This window comes from Colias philodice, chromosome 19 (assembly GCF_061535455.1).
Source record: "Colias philodice isolate Cphi_HAF_F1 chromosome 19, ilColPhil1 Martin Lab GWU primary, whole genome shotgun sequence".
NCBI classification, from domain to species: Eukaryota; Metazoa; Arthropoda; class Insecta; order Lepidoptera; family Pieridae; genus Colias; species Colias philodice.
The window spans coordinates 10,478,359-10,500,981 of NC_143104.1; the positions used below are offsets into that span (position 1 = coordinate 10,478,359).

At 32.4% G+C, this 22,623-nt stretch overlaps 3 protein-coding genes across 3 annotated transcripts in view; 1 reads left to right on the forward strand and 2 right to left on the reverse strand.

The window, feature by feature from the left end:
* Window positions 1-3,431, reverse strand: part of LOC149480168 (uncharacterized) — a 180,127-nt gene extending 176,696 nt beyond the window's left edge. Inside the window, exon 1 of the mRNA XM_089707300.1 lies at window positions 3,178-3,431. The gene's annotated coding sequence lies outside the window, so the exon portion shown is untranslated. The remainder of the gene's footprint in view (window positions 1-3,177) is intronic.
* The window catches only part of LOC149480164 (uncharacterized), a 381,320-nt gene that overhangs the window by 247,494 nt on the left and 111,203 nt on the right, over window positions 1-22,623 (reverse strand). The window lies entirely within an intron of this gene.
* On the forward strand, window positions 21,112-22,483 carry RpL24-like (ribosomal protein L24-like). Its single transcript, XM_089707443.1, has 3 exons — window positions 21,112-21,248; window positions 21,316-21,638; window positions 21,978-22,483. The coding sequence occupies exons 1-3, from the start codon at window positions 21,168-21,170 to the stop codon at window positions 22,150-22,152; spliced, it is 579 nt and encodes a 192-aa protein (XP_089563569.1). The 5' UTR covers window positions 21,112-21,167; the 3' UTR covers window positions 22,153-22,483.

Consider the following 22,623-nt stretch of genomic DNA (forward strand, 5'->3'; position numbering starts at 1 on the left):
TTATGATTTTCATGCGGACTGCTAAGTGAGTCAGCGCTTGATGAACTTATAAAATAATTGGTTGATAACTAATAACCAATTACGCTACAAAATAAGTAATAAATGTGCATTCAATTAACAATAATCCTTAACAACTATTAGCAACTGTTCATAAGACACACAGTATTTACATATTTAACATAATATTTAACATTTAAAGATTTCCAAACAAAGCTGAAGTGCAAGGAAAAACAAAGCACTTATCTACGCGACTGTAAAGAAAGTTTCCAAAGTTGTTTACAAACCAAAACCGCTTAATGATAGCGGTAGCACTCGACACTATTTGGTTTTTACTGGTTTTAAACACGGTTAAACGCGTTTTACATATGTAAAACTGGAAAATAATGATATACTCATTTGCAAAGAGCATTACTAATAATTAGAAAAAGAATAATAGCAAAAATCATACTTTATAATAACGTACCTTCTTATTGATCCGCTTAAACTATTGAGTTACAATACATTATTTTTTTTAAGTGTGTATAAATTTTGTTATTGTTAGCTCTTTATCAGAATAAGAATATCCGAAAATATGACTTTATAAGCATTGTAACCATATAATATCTGTAACAATACACAATTCTTGCCCGCCATTTGCAGCAAAATGTATCAAATAATTCCACAAATGAATGACTCTATAAAGTTTGTCACCAAGAGCTAAGAACATGACTAGCAACAAGCGTGACCTGAGTATTATCAGACAAACGTATATACCGTTAGACAATCAATTTAAATACGTACACACACTTATAACTATTAAATATTTGAACACAAACTATGCGTTCTAAATACAAAATCCCTTACAAGAGAAACCTTATATAATTTTAATGTATTAAAACCAAGTTAAATTGACTGAAAGCCAAAGGATCATGGGAAAGGCTTTTTAGAAGTGAAAAGCGCATAACACAGTGTGAGTGGTATAAAATCATGCGATGAATTTGTACTGAAAGTATAGTATCTTAAGGAAACCAGGGACACAACAGTATCGTATAGTGATAGCAGAGCTTGCTACCACAAATTTTGATAGACACTTCTACCAGTTAAGTTATTTCCATGAGGAATATAATATCTATGAAGATAGGAACAGCTTATTCTCTCAGAATTATCGTCCCATATTCCATTTTAATGTTTTCGTAACTAACTACTTTTGCAAGATTCTTATTATTTGACTTCTTCTTCTCTTAATTAATGGCTCCACCCAATAAGTAGGGACTCCGCCAATGTCCAGTATATATGGGAGAGACCGGACTCAAATTGCAGTTAGACTTATTAGGTTGTGACATTTAATATTTGGAACTGAGTAAAAGCATACTGTTATTACATTATGTCATCATCATCACGGTGCTTTAGATTTAAAGCTTTCTGAAAAATCCTTATAATGTAGAGCAACATTATATTCACTAAGTCTTATTATCTAATTTACATAATAGTATGATGTTTCATTACCATATAAATTCATGTATTCTGAATAATTATGATATAGATAAATTCATTGGTAGATATATATTGCTAAGTAAGATTACTTATTATTGCTTAAGATTACATATTATTACTTTGTAGGAACAGTTTATGACGTCATATTGACTATTAATCGCAAATACACTTTCAATATATGCACGCATATAATTAAAGTAGTTGGAACCAAATATGCATAGAATTATATAATGCTAATTAATTTTGCATTCTGATTATGTTTCAATTTGCATGTCATCAATGTAGTTTAGACCTTTGCAAGGAGTGTATTAGAACTCCCGAAGGCAGGTTAAATTCGATTGCTTATTGCTTGTTTTGAATGTATGTGATATGTCATGACTCATATTACCTATACTACGCTACTATACATTTTTCAATAAGATGTCAGTTTTCTTCGAACTAATGATTTAATTATGTATTACAATCTACACATAAAAATGATTACCTACCGTTTCATTGAAATTTTTAGGACTTACGTCAAAGATAGGTTTGATAATTTGCAGAGAAAGACAGAATAAAGATAATATAATAGAAGGACCAAATGTTTCCACTTGTTTTCCCATAATATGGTAATTGCCTTTCACCACACAAAATTCCATTCCCAAATTCACCCCTTCATAACAATTATTAAATAACTTACTTTCTTATATTCGATACTAAAATTACTGTAGTGAATGTTTATATTGATATTGGTCACTTCTTCATCAACTAACCATCGCCTAGCAGTTCATCGAAATTGAATAGGTCTTTTAAATAAATTGTAGAGTCAACTGCAAAAGCATAAGCCAGACATAAGCCTCCGCGAGTCAACTTCTATCAAGATACCACTATATTATATTCTATTGGACTCATTAGGGACAAACGCAGACATTTAGTGTCCAACATATCTAGATTAGACTGGAAAGCTCATTATAACATGGATTTATTGTGTATTAGAATAATAAACATTTAATTTTATGTGTTCAATGTTGAAATAACAACCAAAAACACTTTAGTGATTGTAGATATTCTACATAAATGTTAAATCCGCTTGCATTGTAATGGCACAGACTAATAATAATATACTACGTGTAATGGTATATGTCATTTATAAAATTAATAATGTCCTAAAGGGATATGAAACCTTCCTTACTTTTAATTTATTTTCATGGTGATCATACTTTGGGAAATAACTTCAAGACGGATTCATAATTAACTTTTATAGTGCTTGTTTTCGAACTTATAGAATTTTACAAATTCGAGCCATGGCATGGTACGGAGTGTGCTAAAGATCTTTTAGTTAATTATTTTTTATTTAAATTTTGATCTTGGAGTTATTATTGCCACCAAGAGTTGCGTAGAGACAAAATTTGATTTTCCGCATTTTTTTTAAACATTTGCACTTTCCACGTGTTAAATCTGCTATAATCGGGCCATGAAATTATAGCAAACGCTTTATTAATAAATAACAATTTTTTCCTTGAATTTCAATTTAATAATAGTTAATAGTTGTGAAACTGATAGTGTTTTAGAAAAATTTTTGGATGTTTTTTTACAACAAATGCCATTTGAGAAATTTGCGCTACCTTTTCGAATAACACTTGCATGTAGGTAACTGTAACAGCCAATTAGGTAGGTAGTTCTTTACACAACCTATTGATTTGCCTTATTAAATGTAGCCCTTACCTGTGTCGACGGACAGGATATGCTAAATGTCATCGCAATGATATCGAACTACACTAAACTGACTATAAATAAAAAATAAATTATTTATTTTTTATTTTAAACTGACTATAGTGCACCTCTTTTACATTTACCAAACACAGCACAACACAGGCCACACCAAAACTGCACTAAAAAAAATGTCAAACGTTTCTGAATTCGAAATCGCGCTGAGGCTAGGCGGGAAAATATGGCGGACGGCAAACGGGCGCGCGCGCTGCGACCGATCTTCAAACTGAGCTACTGCCGCGAGACAGCAATAAAACGAATGTTTCTTTTTTTTTCATTTATTTTGAAACTAAAAGAAAAATCTGTGAAGTGAGATTGACGCTGCACCTTTAGCACGTTCTCCGGCTCGCAGACCACCGCGCTTCTTAATTTGCGCGCGTCAATTTTGACAAGTTAAGCTGATTCGGCGCGAAATTCGCGTGCTCCCAAGTCCTACTTTAGAATTAAAATTGACAGCGGTCTACTTCGAGGAGATTTGTGTTTTGATATCTCTGTTTTAATTTTATATTTTAATGCATCCAACTATGCGGGTGGCATGGATATTGTTTCTAAACTTTAATTATAAAGTTTCAAGGAATTAGAGCTAATAATAATGTAGTGTTCTTATTTTTTTTTTTTATTATTATTGAAGCCTCTTAACGACACCACCTGTAATCTACTAGGTATATAAAAAATAAGTCGGGTTTTCCTTCCTGACGCTATAACTCCAGAACGCACGAACCGATTTCCACGGTTTTGAATTCGTTGGAAAGGTCTCGGGCTCCGTGAGGTTTATAGCAAAGAAAAGGTGTCTCTGGTGGCGAAACGGAGTTCGCCGGGTTTGCTAGTACATGTATAAATTTCATATACTTAACTGTGAATATATTATTTCCAATTAATTACACACATACAGATAACTACACGACATAATGAATTCATTATTAAAATTTACAAATAGATGTACACCCTTCTGTCAATTGACAGTTTATTTTTTAACTAATTAAAACTTACTCCACAAACAATTAAAATAATTACTTAGTTGGCTTCAAAGATACACAGATAATGAAGAATCAATATGTTTATGTAATAATATTGACTACTTAATATGCAAGAAACTGGATGTTAGGGAAACTATAAAGTGCGTTGTGGTATGTAGCTACTTAAAAATGCTAACGTAAGAATAAAAAGAGATATTCTACGTAAACCTCAGCTCAACAGAATAAAAAGCTATTTGTATTTCTCATGTTCTAATCCTTTTTATGAGAAAGTTTCTATACACTTATTCGTATCTTATTTAGCGACATTTCCACAATTATATCATTCACAAAATTGCTATAGCTGTGTTAAATATTTTATTATATTTTAACCACAGTAGTCAAAGCCAAACATATAAAAACGTTTATTTTTACATATCAAATAGTTCAATCTAACATAATGTCGCCAATATATTTGCAAGTCACGATGACTCACGCTACTAGACATCAATATTATCTTATTATAATAGCTTACATATTCTCATTAAAACCGTTTAAGTACATGAACTTAATATTAAACAATGAAACTAATTATTACGCTTCATTCAATATCATAAATGTTGGAACAGCTAGAGTTGTGTTATTCTTAAAATTAATAAGATAAGTAAGATATCATTTTACATAAAATTTCAAAATATTAATAAGTAAGAATTAAAACATCACAAAACCCCGCCCCTTTTAAAGAATAATACTCTGCTCTACCAAATGAAATTTATTTCATTACATAGTCTAAAATGGTTTTTACAAGCTATTAAAGGCTTTTAAATAAACGTTACATATTTTTTTATGAATATATAATTTTTTTTTACACTAAACTCAAACTCAAACTCAAACATTTATTTATTCAATTAGACTACTTTTAGTAGCACTTTCGAATCGTCATTACATAAGTATTTTTAACATTTACCACCGATTCGGAAAGCAGTATCTATGGAGAAGAACCGGCAAGAAACTCCATAGTTGCTCTTTTAAAATCATATTGTCAATATTACATAATCTGTAACTTAAATCTAACTACATAATATATCATAATATGCCAAAGAACTGTCCTGTGGTTCTTACGCGACAACCCTCCATGGATTTTCATCTTCCATATATTCCTTAATGCTATAATAGGCTCTCTGAACTAATATATTTTTTACATAAGTTTTAAATTTAGCACTACCAAACTCTTTAATATTATGAGGAATTCTATTGTAAAAGCGTATACCTTGACCCATAAATGAATTTTTAACTTTAGCTAATCGGAAAAATGGCATTTCAATTCTATTTCTGTTCCTTGTGCCATAACAGTGTCTATCTCCTACTCTTGTGTGTACGTCGGCATTTTTGTGTACATGCAAAATATTATTAAATATATACTGTGATGGTACAGTAAGGATACCAGTATTCTTAAAGAGATCTCTTAGTGAGTCCCGAGCACGTAAATTATATATAGAGCGAATGGCTCTTTTCTGTAAGATAAATATAGTTTCTATATCTGCTGCCCTGCCCCATAGTAGAATTCCATAGGACATAATACTATGAAAGTAGCTGAAATAAACCAATCTAGCTGTATCTTCATCGGTGAGATGCCTTACCTTTCGGACTGCATATGCTGCTGAACTGAGCTTACCTGCAACGGTGTTGACATGGGCTCCCCACTGTAGTTTCTCGTCCAATGTTAACCCAAGAAATACAGTCGATTCTGTAGGGTGTAATACCTCCCCGTTCAAGGTAATATTTCTGCTTAACTTTTTAACGTTTGGTAGTAAAAATTCAACACAAGTTGTTTTTTTGGCATTTAATAATAAATTATTAGCAGTAAACCAGTCGGATATGTGTAAAAGAGCACTGTTCACTTCGTCAACATTTGGGTCATGCCTATCCACATTAAAAATTAATGAGGTATCATCTGCAAACAGAACTATTTCACACCTATCCTGTAAATAATAAGGTAGGTCATTGATATATACCAAGAACAAGAAGGGTCCTAAAATAGATCCCTGTGGAACACCAATGTTAATTGGCGCACCGCCAGAACGTTCTCCATTAACAACTACAGTTTGTATCCTATCATGCAGGTATGAGGCTATGAGGTTCTGAGCTTGTCCTTTAATCCCATAGTGACTAAGTTTACGCAATAAAGTACAATGTTCAACGCAGTCAAATGCCTTGGAGAGGTCACAAAATATCCCTAAAGCATTTTTTGAGTTTTCCCATGCCTTATATATATGTGTTAGTAGTGCAACTCCAGCATCTGTGGTTGAGCGCCCCTTTGTGAAACCAAACTGTTTGGTGTGCAGCAAATTATTAGATGCAAAGTGACTAGTCAATTGGTTTAATATTAACTTTTCGAATACCTTACTTAATGTTGGTAAAATCGAGATAGGTCTATAGTTGTTACAGTCTTCTTGATCGCCTTTCTTAAATAGAGGTATAACTTTACTAAGCTTTAGTAAATTAGGAAATGTACCATAGTCACAACACTTATTAAATATGAAAGCTAAATTGTTTGCAATATTTTCTATTATATTATTAACTAAATTTACGGACATTCCCCAAAGATCACAAGTGTTTTTTAAATTAAGTGTCTTAAATGCTGTAACAATATCATTAGCAGTTACGTGACGCAATTGAAATAATGTACTGCACCCCGCAACATGGTCCCTCAAAAAGGTCTCTGCAAGTACTGAAGACGAGTTTAAATTATTAGTAATGCTAGCAGGGACACTACTAAAGAAATCTTCAAAAGCAAGCGCAACATCAGCATTTTTGTCAATAACCATGCCATTATGTACAAGTTTTATGGTATTACTTGATTTGCTTTTACCCATTTCACCATTAATAATAGACCAAACTGTTTTAACTTTATTATCCGAGTCGCGTATTTTATCTCTGATATACAAACGCTTCGCAGTAAAACAAACAATTTTAAAAGTTTTTGAGTAATTTCTAACATATCTAAGAAAAGATGGGTCTTTATTATATTGCTTCATACCATATAACTCATAAAGAACGATCCTACACCTATGTATGCTAGGTGTCGCCCATTTACTAAATGGTAAATCCATGGTAATATTTAAAGATTTAACTTTAAATATTTTTTCAAATTCATTATGAACTAAATTAAAAAGATTTTTAAACATTTCACAAGGATTATTATGACAGGATTGATCATTCAGTACGGGCAGGTTTTTATTAATATTATCTCTAAATTTATTAATGCCTTTTTTAGTTATAGGCCTAACATTAATTCTTTTAAATTCAGGTAAGCAATCCCATTCAAAAACTACTTTCTGGCCACAGTGATCCGAAGTGAGTGTATTGAGAATATTTTTCTCTAAACAGATGCAGTCGCAGTATATATTATCAATACAGGTTGCAGAAGTAGGTGTAATTCGTGTGGGTTCATTAAAAAGTTTATACAGATTAAATGACTGAAACAAATTAACAATTCGTGTTGCCGTTTGTGTTTGTAAAAGTATATCAATATTAAAATCACCACAAACTATAACTTTTTTTTTACTCCTACTTAAACGCTTTAATATTTCTTCCATGACTGTCTCAAACATATTATAGTCACTGGAAGGGGGTCTATAAACGCAAACAATAATGTAACGCTCCAGTTCAACACAGGACAGTTCAATGGTCCGTTCTACAGAAAGACTAACAATGTCAGTTCGTTCTTTGCATTTTACACTATTATGTACAAAAATAAGAGAACCTCCATGAATAGCATATGTCCTGAAGTATATACTTTTTAATTTATAATTATCAATATTTATTAACAACTGACATTGTTTAAGCCAATGTTCTGTTACACAAAAAACCTTAATACTATTATGATTTAAAAACAATTCTATTTCTAATAATTTGCTAGCCAAGCCTTGAATGTTTTGATGTACAATAGAAAAGGTCTGCTTAGCTGTTGTCTTATATACTAGTTTAAATCTAGCTTAGGGCTAGATTTTCTGTCAACACTAGGTTGGTGTATATAATTACTACTACATAAAATTATAGTAGATCCAGGGTCTGATACCGAACATGTACCAGACTGGTTAATATTATATGCTATTAACATAGCAAGTTCTCGCTTATATCTAGATGGCAGATACACTGTATTCTTTGTCAAAGTAAAAGATTTAATACACAAATTAATGTCAAAGTAAATAAATGCATCACGATGATGATTTGTTACATTATACAATTTTAAATTCATATTATGAATTAATCTATTTTGTTCTTGTGTCAAACCAGGTAGGTATGGCAATGTACACAACATAAATTTACATTTAGTCTTACTACTAATTTCCAACATTTTTTGAAATCCTACATCAATATCCTTATTTTTTACATTTAAACTATCTCCATATAGTATAATTACAATATTATTCTTATTAAAGCTGAAATGATCAAGTGATTTGATTATATAATTAAATGAACTGTTAGGAGTGCAAATATTAGTGACTTTAAGCCCTAAATTGTTGAGCATAGCGCCAAAACCCTGACCAATATTATCTGACAACACAAAAATTTCCTGCTCGGAAAGGTGTTTAGTTTTACTAGTTGAAATTGTTGTCACGGGTTTTACACTATGTATGTCTGTGCAGTCAAGCTTATGGGGCGACGTTTGCTCATTGTCACTTTTTGAACACTGACATACATATTTATTGGTCAGCGACTCAAAGCGATCCATATTTTCAGTACTCAACTTAATTAAGTCATCTGCCTGTTGTATATGCTCGTTTATTTGTATTTGAGCAGCAGAATATTTTTGGTTGACATCATTTAACATATGACTTAAAGAGTCTATCTTCTCCTTTAATTCATTTGTTTCTACATCATACAAGATTTTATAATATTCTAGATCCCTATGATATTTGTCTAACTCTTGAACCAGGTTTTTATTGTCTTTCTCTAATTGAACTACATTTTTTAAAGAACTCTTTCTAACAATTGATTGGGTACGCTTGATAAACTTACTTAATCTAAGGTATTTTTTCAACTTCTTATGTGAAGAGAAAAAGACAAGAGAAACTATACTACCACAATGCAATCACACAACAACCAAACATCTTCACGATATTTCTTATAATGTAACTTTATTTATTCCTCGCATATAATTAATTCTAACAAATTACGGTAGCGATTACAAAATAGAAGTAATTTCAATGCAATTTAATTTAATTATCAATTTGCTTATATGTATAAGTGAAAACTAGTATTTATCCATAGATAATATTATTGCCTATTAAAAACGTGAAAGTTTATCTGTCTATTTAAAACGCTTTCATATAATATAAAAGATGACTTTTTCATAATAACCGGTGTAATACATAAAAAAAACCTCGTCTCACTCATTTGAAGTAGGTAATATTGGACTGAAATTATAATATGTATTGTATTAGACTACAAGCCCGCATATGACAAAAATATGGGTCAAATGAACCACCATGGGACATATCTAGTACGAAAGAAGAGCAAAAAATAATAAGATTCATCACTATGCCGTCACTTGTAAGCTGTCCAACTGAGTGCAGATGAGAATTCAAAAGTACAGGTAGACTCGGTAAATTTTGGTCATATATTTTTGTACGGCATTCTTAACCATCGATAGATCCATTAAAAATAATAAGAAACCGCTCAGTGCCGTACAAAAATGTGGGTCCACCAAGTCGGAATTTTTATTTAATTTCCGAGAGTTACCGGGGGTAAATTTGGTCATTTGACCATGTACGGCATCTGTGTCATACGATTGCTATACTGCTTTTAATCCATTATTCCGCAACGCCGTACAAAAATCATGGGGACAAGGGGAAAAAATCGAGAGTTGTAATCCCCTCTCTTTCCCCACTCCAGGGGGTCATTTGACACAACACGAAATAAATTTATTTTTAAAGTATTTTATGCATAGATAATATTTTTTCATGTGCCGTACATTTTCGTTGGTTCAAAGGGGAAAAATCTGAAAAAGAAAAAATCCATATAACGAAATGTTTGCTTTATATTTTTCCAATAAAATATAAATATACATTAATATTAAGAAGCTCGAGGTGGTTAATTATCACCTTGGAAAGTCGGAGTCAAGTGGAATGGACTCCGTTAAATTGATGAACTAATAAAAAAGCTATGAACGAAAAGATGTGAATTATATTCAATCAGCCCATGAATACAGGTAAAGTCACTAGCAAATGCTAGTAATATATACATATTCAAAATGTACAAGTAAAGCGCTTTCAAATGATACCAAACACGGCATATTTATCTTAACTTTATTTTTTTACTCTGTATGTTTTGTCCGCTAGAGGGCGCCACATTAGATTTTGTGAAACCCCATATAGCCTTTAGCTAGCTGGTCACTGATTATCCAGTGAACAATTCAGACGCTTCTAATGATATGTCATTTGTCGAATTCTGATAAGTAGTTTAGAAGTTACGAGGGAATAGATGAACATACATACATGACCTGTCAAAACCATAACCCTCCTTTTGCTTTGCCGTAGTTGGGTAAAAATATGTTAATGCCGTACTGTATCAAATGGCCATAAAGCACCCTTAAAATTGTAGCTTTCGTCGCTTTCATCAGCCTAAAAGATGTGGTCTGCACAAAAATGTACGGCATCGTTTTTTCCTAATTTATCTATGTTAATACTATTTAAAACAACGAATAAAGTGTAGAAAACTATTATATTTCATTAATCTACGATGTTTAAACTTTAACAAAATTTCTGGGTTTGCATTTCTCTATAACTTTTTTTAGAACGGTTTCTTTTGAACGGCAATACTATACAACAATTGAATTTTACAATATCATGTTAAAAAAAAAGTTCCCGTACAGGTTCAAATGACCTTACAGCTCTTTATATCAAGAATTCGATGAAATTAAGATGATTATTGGTATACATTTAAAAGAACAATTATTTTTTGACGGCATTGCTTTTAATAGTACTTTTGAGTGCTAGATAATGTTTTGGAACCGAAGCCGTACTTAGTCAAATGACCCCCTGGAGTGGGGAAAGAGAGGGGATTACAACTCTCGATTTTTTCCCCTTGTCCCCATGACTTTTGTACGGCGTTGCGGAATAATGGATTAAAAGCAGTATAGCAATCGTATGACACAGATGCCGTACATGGTCAAATGACCAAATTTACCCCCGGTAACTCTCGGAAATTAAATAAAAATTCCGACTTGGTGGACCCACATTTTTGTACGGCACTGAGCGGTTTCTTATTATTTTTAATGGATCTATCGATGGTTAAGAATGCCGTACAAAAATATATGACCAAAATTTACCGAGTCTACCTGTACTTTTGAATTCTCATCTGCACTCAGTTGGACAGCTTACAAGTGACGGCATAGTGATGAATCTTATTATTTTTTGCTCTTCTTTCGTACTAGATATGTCCCGTGGTGGTTCATTTGACCCATATTTTTTTCATATGCGGGCTTGTAGTCTATATATCTTTCGACAAATATCAGAAAATGAAAGTTTGTTCTGAAATGTCACTTAGATATTTGATATTGAATTACTTATATAATTTCACACAGAAAATCTCACCATCAAACTCTTTTTTTCTAATAAATAAGACTCCTAGTTAAATAAGCAGTGAAGTTTATTCATAAATAACATGTACGCAAAATTCAAGGTTCGATCAAAATTTATTGCATAATGATTCCAGACAAACAAAACGGTACGTTTCAAAATAACACAACTTCATCATTTCATTTAATTCTACCGTACATTAGGACACCAAAGTAGAGTCAAACACTCAAATAAATACAAAGGATTTTACGCCAAATTCCCTTGAACATAAACACTACAACTGATTGCAGATTTTTTAACTCATCGTGATCTTAGTATAAGACAAAAGCCTGGTGTCTCCTGAGGGCAAAATCTCGCTTCTGACACATCATTATTTGTTACAAAATGAAAAATATCAAGCACACAGCAAATCCAACTTTAACACACGGTGATAAGGAATGAAATAAGTAGCTTCAGAATTGTTTTTAACACCAGCGAAAAGATTTATATGCAAAAATTGCACTACAAGTAAAATTTGAACCCCGTATTTGAGTTTGCGGATATTCGGTAATTTTTCGCGCATATTTGAACAGAATAATTGACAGGTACAACGACCTTCATACAGTTGTCTGAACATTCTTTAAATTCTCCCATAATTGTATGATATTTTAACCATTTACCTCAAAGCTTAAATACGACTCTACTATTGTACCCTATGAACATTTATTACACATGTAATTTTTATACTTTCAAAAATGCAGTACCTACAGTAGTACAGTACAGCGAATCTACGGATGATAGATTGTGCATTTATGAGCTATAGGTATTTATAATTTTTATATGGAATGTGAATTCGTAAAAGCTTTGTAGAGCTACTTGATTCGAGAAAAAGTGTTAAGGACATTACTATATTTTCCTAAAAATCTATTAATATTCGTAGAATTTACTTATGTCGGCAAATTAGGATGTGTGTGAAGGACATGCTAGTGGACACGTGATTTCATACATACGAGTGGTTCTCGCCAAATTTCAAAGTCATGGTAATCATTAAATCTATTTTGTTGGTACAGGTAATGCAGTTCATCTTAAACAATCAAAAACAGATCATCTTAACATAATATCTTGTAAGGAAGCGATCACACAATTTTGTATATGTATACAATGTTTAAAATACTAACACAATTTTTTAGTGTCATGGTAATACAAAGTTATTTAAGGAATTAATTTTAAAGAGAAAGTAACGGATTTTTAAAACACAACTTCAACTTCTTTCTTTTTGCAGATAAAAATTGTAATTTTACAAGAATGATCAACAAAGAACTACAAATCATTACACAGCTCTTAATAGTTAATACAATAAATTATAGTCCAAGCCAAAAATAATAATAAATAATAATTTACCTTCATATCCCTTCATCTACTATATAAAAATAAGTCGGGTTTTCCTTCCTGACGCTATAACTCCAGAATGCACGAACCGATTTCCTCGGAATTGCATTCGTTGGAAAGGTCTCGGGCTCTGTGAGGTTTGTAGCAAAGAAAAGGTGTCTCTGGTGGCGAAACGGAGTTCGCCCGGTTTGCTAGTTAATTATATAGAAATTCACATCATTAATTATATTGTTTGCATTGATTTAGCCAATGAAAAGTTAAAGAAGTCTCTTTAATAAAAAAAGAGTATTTCTCTTTACTTAATATTCCTGAAACTATAGCACCCATATAAACTGCCCTAATATTTTTTCAAGCACTCGATAACTAAATTACTCAAACACCGAGCAGATCATTTACAAGTGTTTACTTATAAATGCAATAAATTACCCACGTCGATGCCAAGGTCGCTATAATTTAAACTGATTAACCGTCATGCGTAGAAACTATCCTAAAATATCATTTTAATGTTATTATCTGTGAATAAACTGCACTTGTAGGTGGTTTAAATAAGTTATGAAAATTGTTTGAAATGATATCAATTATCGTACTTTTTTCATTTCAATATTTTTATTGTTATGAATGGTCTGGTAGACTGGTAGACATAAGACGACATAAGCGAAAAATTTCCATATTTATCAATTTCTTATGTCCTCTAATTCTATTTTTTTTTTAGTTTTTGCATTCGACCTAGGCATCCTTTACACTTTTACACATTCCCAACACGGTCCCTAAAACCAACCAAACTAACCGCACTAAATCGCTCTATTCCAGCCTAGCATATCAACAAATTCCTATTCCTTACTTGGAAACATATCAGCTTAGCTTCGCTTTGCACTCGTGTTTTGACGGCCACTACAAACGGGTACTGAGAAGATGCAATTTGTGATTATTTACGGCTCCTTAATGTGGACTACTTATCTCCGCTCGGCTTTCACGGAAATGTAGTGTGTCTATTCCATTCATGGCGTTTATGTTAGCATTGTGTTATTAGCATAATTCATAATATTGGTTAATAATGTTAGATCTTTTTACAGTTAGATTTGAACTACGCATGTATCGCGATGAAGTATACGTTTGACAAATCTGCAGTATAAATTTATAAAGAATAGAAAAAACCTATTCCGCCTCGTGATCGAATTTTTTCTATTCTTTATAAATTTATATTTATACATAAAGCATTTGAATGCCATAAAACCAAAAATATAAATTCAAATCTGCAGTAGGTAATATGAAATCATACTGTGTGCATATGCAATATACCTTGCAATATTTTCAAACAGCTCTATTATCCAACTAGTATTCTGACTAACCTAAGATTGTTACACTGATACACATAGGAAGATTTTTTATGCATTACATTTTCGCCTATTGTTTTATTCGCCTAGAGCCAAATTAAAAAATCTTCTCCAAGACATTCGACCTATATTTTGAATATCAGATTAGGAATACAATATATAAATCATTAACTGTAAAAGAAACATAATATTCTGAAATTCCTAATCCACTCTTCTGTTATCAATCATTACTATAACATATGACAAGCACTCCAATATTGTTTGATAAAACACAACTCGGACGCAGTGTTATAACACGAAAAGTTTTTAAACACACAATACAATGGCACGAAAGCAATAATATTTTACTGGGAACAAACGAATGGCCATTGTGCTGGTATTGGACAAGACAGATATGGGGATCAAATTCGCACAATGCTAAATGGGGCTTAATATCTGTAGTCTAAGAGCTGGGGAAGGAAAATTGATACGTCTATAATGAGCCCTCTACACAATGGACTAGTAGAGCTAATCACGATAGTTTAGAGGGCCTAAATGATTATCTATGATTCAAAACCAAACCAAAATATTATGTACCTATGTGTACAAAATATATGTTTTAGTTACAATTTATTGTATAGTATATTCTCTTAAATATGATTATTGAGATATATGATAATGTGTTAGTATTAAAATTTTTCGTTTATTCAGTTCGTTTACGACGTACGTTGGTCACTTCATACTTGTTGAACAGTTAGCGAAGTAGTCAAAGCGAATTTAATTTATACCAGCTCTCGGTCTACGTCCGTGTAATTTATAAAAGGTTTTAAAATGTGCAATCCGTCATATCATATCAGTGAAACAGCTTACCACGACGACATACGACACCGACTTATTGATTTTATTCTATTCTTTCATGTTACTAACGCTTTTGAAAGTTGGTATTAATCGCACCATATAAATCCTTACGTTTCAGTGAATATCGTGTTTTTCTTATTCATTATCAACCTTATATTATACAGCTATAAATAAATAAATAAATAAATAACTTGAACTTGAACTTAGTGATATCACATTTGGAACAATATTATGATAATACAACAATCCATCAGGCCCCGGAATCACAGACACAATAGAAAATCTATTAAAAGAATAAGTAGTAGGTACCTAATTACAAATTTCTCTCATTCACACATTTTTTTATGATAAAAAAACTTACTAATTAGTCCAATTTATGGTTATTAATCAGTTTCTAAAATTACAACAACAACACGTAAGTATATAAGAAAATAATTAAACAACAACAATTTATTCTACTATCTGCACATATCTCACTATTTATACCCATTTTTTTCAAGTCGGATATCACATGTCTAAATAACATGAATTAGCGTAAGTGCATAACTATTTAGTAGTCTATGGTAAAGGTCTAAACTCTAACTAGACCTTGGCCAACAAGCCCTCATTGAATATAATCCAGGGCTCAGGTAAGCGCTCCGCTTGTAATTTGCTGGCTCGTTACACTACAATCTGTAAATACATATAGCTTAGGTTTAGATTTTGAGAGGAAAAGGACATTTAATTGGATTCTATTAGAAAATTACGGCTTAATATTATATGATGCTGTTGGTAATCTTTGTTTAATTACTAAATTATAAATTTCCTATTTGAAAAATGTAAAATAAAACCAGATTAATACTTGTACAACCATACAAGATATTTTTTTTACATATAAACACTCAGGATCGTTTGTGAACTTGTGCGTGTGCGTGTTTGTGTAATACTACTACTATTTTTTTTAATATAAGACAAAGGTAGGATACGATGGCATTGCTACCAAACAAAACTATAAATACTCAATCAGACAGTATTTCCATTACCCATTGAAAAATCAAGAATAATTATCATGAAATGTTTTATTTAAAACTTTAGCTAGGATTGATAAATGCAATTCGATGCGAAGATTGACAGCTGAAGGGCGGGCAACTGTCAAGTGTCAATGTGACAGTTTTAAATTCGCGGGAACTTTGTATAGACGAGATATCATAAAAACTTTGTATCATTAAAATCCTTTTGGTATTCGCCTTAGTATTCGCCGATACATAGACGATTAGCTGCAATTTTTCTCTTTGTGAAAAAAAAAATTGTTCTTTAATATATGTTTAAAAATACATGAAAATACTCAATATTCATTGAAGCTTTTACATTATAACTGAGTTAAATTCTTTTCAAAATTCATCAAACTTAAGTATTTATTTCAAATAATTAAACATCATTATTTATCACGCTGTGTTTCTTGTCAAAACATGGTTATAAAATGCGACATTTAATTTCGCAGATTTTAACTGAAATTGCATTTCATGCGCAAAAAATGAATGCATTTAAAAGAATGCACTGAGACCATTCACATGCAGTTACATTAATTTGCCATTCACAAAACGAATATGCAAATCAGTTTAAACGATGCGCGAGATTTTTTCGCAAAACTCATGTCATTGTGCATTTAAAAAAAACACGTCGGCCTGTCAATGGTGACAAACGAGGTGACACCGCGTTCGCGCCATGAATTTTAAATTAAGAATTCATTGCATTTATCTTCATAAAGCAAAGAAAAAGAACTTTAAAGAAATTGAAATTTAAAATTGTGTATTAGAATTCTGCAAATACAATTACATTTTTCGGCGAATGTTTATCGTAGATTAAAGATGCATTTTGATTTTAGAATTTGACTTTCCTGGGTGGCGCCATGTCTTCGGTGGTAATGTAAGTACGTGTTCTGAAAACTAATGATTTTGAAATACTTTAAACTTGTAAATGTAAAATTATATAATTTTGAAAATTATAAGAATAACTTAATTTAAACTATTGATGCAGATGTTGGTAGAGCAATGTTTATACAAGTTTGATGTGATAAAAATAATGTACTTATACCTAAACGTTAGAAAATAACTAGCATACTTTTACTTATTTGTAAATTGTTATTACTTACTAGCGGTCCGCCCCGGCTTCGCCCGTGGTACATAATATTTACGTTTTCTCTGCATAAGAACCATCCTCGTACTTCAAGGAATATAATAAAAAAAGAATTATCGAAATCGGTTCAGCCGTTCTCGAGTTATGCGCTTACCAACACATTTTGCGATTCATTTTTATATATAAGATTATAACTTATTACCATTGTTAAATTACACACATAACTTCCTGCGATAGCCGATAGGCATTCATGAATTGAAATTTCCAATCCTCTTCAAGTTCTTTTATTCAATCAATATAATAAATAGTGTTACTATTGTTTGCTATGCAAAGTTAACCTTAAAAGGTGAAAAAAACATCATTAGATCACGGCATTTAAGCCCAGTCGTATGCTTCAAACATATGAACACCAATTTTATTGTAATGTTTTTGGTAACCTTATAAAATGATCATGACCTTGACCATGGGCGTAGCCACGGTGGGGCAGGGTGGGGCGCTTGCCCCACCCTGGCTCTGACCTGGAAGGTACCTAACCAAATCTAAAAAACTTAATTATCTAACTCTACAAGGCCCAAGTTCGGCCACACATGGAGTACTGTTCTCACCTATGGGCTGGAGCACCCCAGTATCAGTTACTTCCATTTGACCGCCTTCAGCGTCGTGCCTGCCGCATTGTCGACCTACCTGAGCTCACCGATCGGCTGGATCCTCTGGCTTTGAGGCGCGATGTTGCGACTCTATGCGTATTTTATCGCATATACAACGGGGAGTGTTCTGAGGAACTATTTGCCTTAATACCACCTGCAGAATTCCACCACCGCACTGCCCGACACAAGCAAAAATATCATCCACACCACCTGGATGCATGGCGTTCGTCAACCGTGCGTTTCTCACGGCACTTTTTGCCCCGAGCCACACTACTGTGGAACAAATTACCACCTTCCGTGTTCCCCAACCAGTACGACATGGGAACCTTCAAACAAAGAGCCTACACCTTCCTGAAAAACCAACATCCTTCTTAAAGCCGGCAATACGATCGCAGTGTTCCTAACGCTGTGATCGTCATGGGCGGCGTCTATCACCTACCACCAAGTGAGTCGCCTGCCCTATTGCCAGGGTTATTATAAAAAAAAAAAAAAAAAAAATCTAGGTAACGACTACAAAACTTAATATCCGTTAAAAAATTCTCACTCGAAAGTTGTCAGTCGACACAAAAAGCTTCTATGTTGCATGATTTAAACCACCTTTGGTGACAGAAAAAGTAGTGTAGTATACTGTTACCCCATTAAATAAAGCTGTTTATATTTAGCCAAATTCGCACTAAATTTCCCATCCAATTTCACTTTTGTTTTAGGTTAAGGGTCACTTATTGACCATAAAAGCACAAAAAGCTGACAGATCCAGGTGGAGCTTCGCTCGCAATCTTAAATAAAAGTTTTTGGCCGATCTCTCGAAAACTATCCTCTTTAAGGCAAAAAACCGATTACCGGGCGAAAAATAGAAAATTTCAAGGTATGTATGTTTCGTATAGGTATATTTCGTACAACTAAACAATATTGAGTAGTTATTTTATATTCGGATGCAAGAAAAGGAAATTTCTTCTTCGTTCTCAAAAAAAACTTGGCCTGCCATGTCACCCGCCGAGCGGCGGCATTCTACATTGAACGTACAACAACTCAAAAACTATGGGTACTTACAAGAAAAAATTTCAAACAAAAGTTGTAGAGAATAAAGTTATCTAAAAACTACATACATGCATTTTATTGATTAATCCAATATTTTACGAGTTATTAGCCAAAAACGATAAACCGGTTCATTAAATAGTCCATAAACTGTAAGCAGTAAGTTTTACAAAAAAGTTTACAGAATATAAAAGATGAGAAATTTTACTTTCTACAAAAAAGTATTTGCCCTAAAGTGGATAGTTTTCGAGATATCGGTCAAAAACTATAAGATTGCGAGCAAAGCTCCACCTAGATCTATTCAGCATTTTGTGTTTTTATGGTCAATAAGTGACCCTTAACCTAAAGTAAAAATGAAATTGAATCGGAAGTGCGAGGTTAAATGCTTTATTTATTGAGTTATGTCTCTACCATTTGAAACTTAGAGAATTTTAATGCTCTAAGATTTGAAATGGTTTATTTTTCCATTTACATAGACATGTTTCGGATAAAAAGGAATCATATTATTGTATTAGAAAGATAAACTATTATAATATAGGGATGAAATTTGCAACATAAGCGACTGTATCTTTTGTGTTGATTTATTAATTATTATTTCAGCTTGATAAACGCCACGCGTTCTTGAAAAAAAAGGTATTTTTAGACAGACAGACAACAAAGTCTGCCTGTCTGTTTGCATGGAGGTATCAAGCTGAAATTTATATCGAATACTCAAGTCTACGGTCTCTTAAAGCTGTGAAAAAATCAAAAGATACAGCCGTTTTATGCTGCAAATTATCGCAAATTTCGACATTCGCAAGGGAATCAAAACGTAGGGTTTGATTGAACTTCCCGTGAACACAAAGTCTTGAAATTTGGTTAAAAGCACGGAAATATAGTCATACTATATATATTTCCATGGTTAAAAGCAATGAATGCTAAAACATACATTTTAGAGTTACAACATAATAAAAAGTAGGTTTGTTCGAAGCCCTCGGTGCGCAACTCCGACTCGCACTTGGCCGGTTTTTTTTGCCCCACCCTGTGCCCATGGCTAGCTACGCCCATGACCTTGACAATCAAATACCACGTACGCCTATTTAAAAACTATCAAACTTAAACACACAATAAAGATTCCTGTGTCGTTTTATTATCCATACTATTATCTATTTAAGAGAAGCCGAGGGGATAATTAAGACATTGCGATTCGTATCACATCCACGGCTCATTACCACCCAAGATGACCTGACTACAGCCAATTAATGTTAACGTTGTGTAATTTAGGTACTCGAATTACTTGATATGGAAATTAATATTATGTAATAATATTCTTAATTTATATCAAATTTTATTTTCATAATATCTTATTGGAATATTGGAATACTTATAATAGATAACATCATCAATAACTTTTCAGTAGGTCTTTATAAAATTATCTACGCAAAATTTTGCAAACTGAATAAAATAGATTAATATGTTAAACACAATTTCTAGTACAGTAAACAATTATATTTATATGGCAACAAAATCATCAGTAACGGTATGTTTGAGCCATACAAAATATCGACGGTACTTACAAGTAATTAGACGCTTAACATACAACCGACGCAGTAAACACACCGGTATTTTAGGAAAGCTATAAATCGGGCAGTCAACTGAAAAGTATTGCCTATTCACTTTGTGATATACCGGCTAAGCAACTTGTTTTACTACTCATACCGACTCATTGACTCTGAATCGGTGATCATAATTTTAGATTTTACAATCAAATGATGTTTCTAGCGACATCTATTGGTGAATAGACGAACTAATATAAATGTATTAGATACTAAACTTCGCCACTAGATGGCAGACAAAGATAATTTCTTAACTTTGCATGCATTGAAATTAATTGTTACGACACTATTTGATACAAGTGAACACATGCATTAGATTATTTAAAATAAAGCAAATAATATAACAATGCAAATCTTTTATTTATTTTTTAGAAAAATGTGATAACTGGTAACAATACCGTTTTAAGTCAAATGTCCAGCCATACTTGTTCTTTTATTGACGTGCTGTCAAAACAACAATACAGCACGTGTAAAAATGCGTATTGAAACATGTTATTTCTGCTCGTCCAGGATATATCCTGGACACGGCATACAATTTGTGAGAAATGACTGCAAGGTAAATATAATTTTTAGACATTTTCAATTATTTTCCTATTGCAACCTTGTACAAACTTTTTGGTTAGATTTTCAGATTTTGTCGATCAAAATGCCATGCAGCATTCAAAAAGAAGAAGAACCCGCGTAAAACCAAATGGACCAAAGCGTATCGTAAGACAGCTGGCAAGGAATTGGCTATTGACCCATCGTTTGAGTTTGAAAAGCGTCGTCATGTACCACTCAAGTACAACAGAGAATTATGGACCAAGACCATAGAAGCAATGAAGAAGGTAGAGGAGATACGCCAGCGACGCTCTAACAACTACATAATGCAGAGATTAAGGAAAGGAAGGGAAGTGGAGTGGCAGAGGGATGTCCGGGAAGTACAGAGGGATATATCTCTTATCAGGTATTTTGAAAAGTTACATTTTTTTGAGAGAATAGATTACTAATTAGCGAAATACATATGATTTTTCTATCGAACTCTATGTATACCATTGAAATTTGAAGGTTTTCAATTATATCACTACATTATTTGTCACAATCACAAGTATAGAATTTTAATTGGTTTATGTGCAATGCACACACAAATCTACATTAGCAGTTTTTAAATGTTTGTTGTCCATAAAAGCCATTAATCATAACATATACCAAGCTCACAAAAATTTTAGTACTCCAACTTAACTAAACAAGATAATTATTATGTTATAGGTAATTGGAAATTTTTAAATATAAAATTGTCTTCCAGATCACCCGCAGCTGGTCTTAAACAGAGATTGATGCAAGAGGAGACAGAAATGGAAGTCGAGCCTGAAACCATTGAGGTGGTGGACGCTAAAGGTCGGAAGCAGGTCATCGAGGCACCCGTCATGGTGCCCGCTACTGGAGAAATGATTGAAGAAGGCGGAGAAGTAGAATTATAAGATAAAAAGGTCCAAAACATCTTTGAATATATTGCACAAGAGATTTTTGATATCATGTGATGCAAGAGAGTTTTTGATTGGAGTAAAAATATTGGATTTTTTGTAGACAATAAATTAAAAGAGAAGCTTATTATTTTAATATTCATGTTGTAAATTACAAATTCATTTCTAAAGTATTAAAACATTTGTTTTTCAACATTATACTTTGTAATTCCTAAAATAATTGGACCGTTTCTATGATGTGTTTCATATTATCTTCATAAATATTGAAATATTTGTTAACATAAATCATTGAAAGTTGTATGCCAAGATGCCATGTTTGTACAGAAAATGTTGTTTTATTTTATTGAAATCCTAGTTTTACTATCTTAGTTTTAGCATTGACCCAGATTTATAAATCGTTTTATGTATAAGCTACTGTAGTGTCTTCACATTTTATATTGTATGTAGTGACAACGAACAAAAAAATTA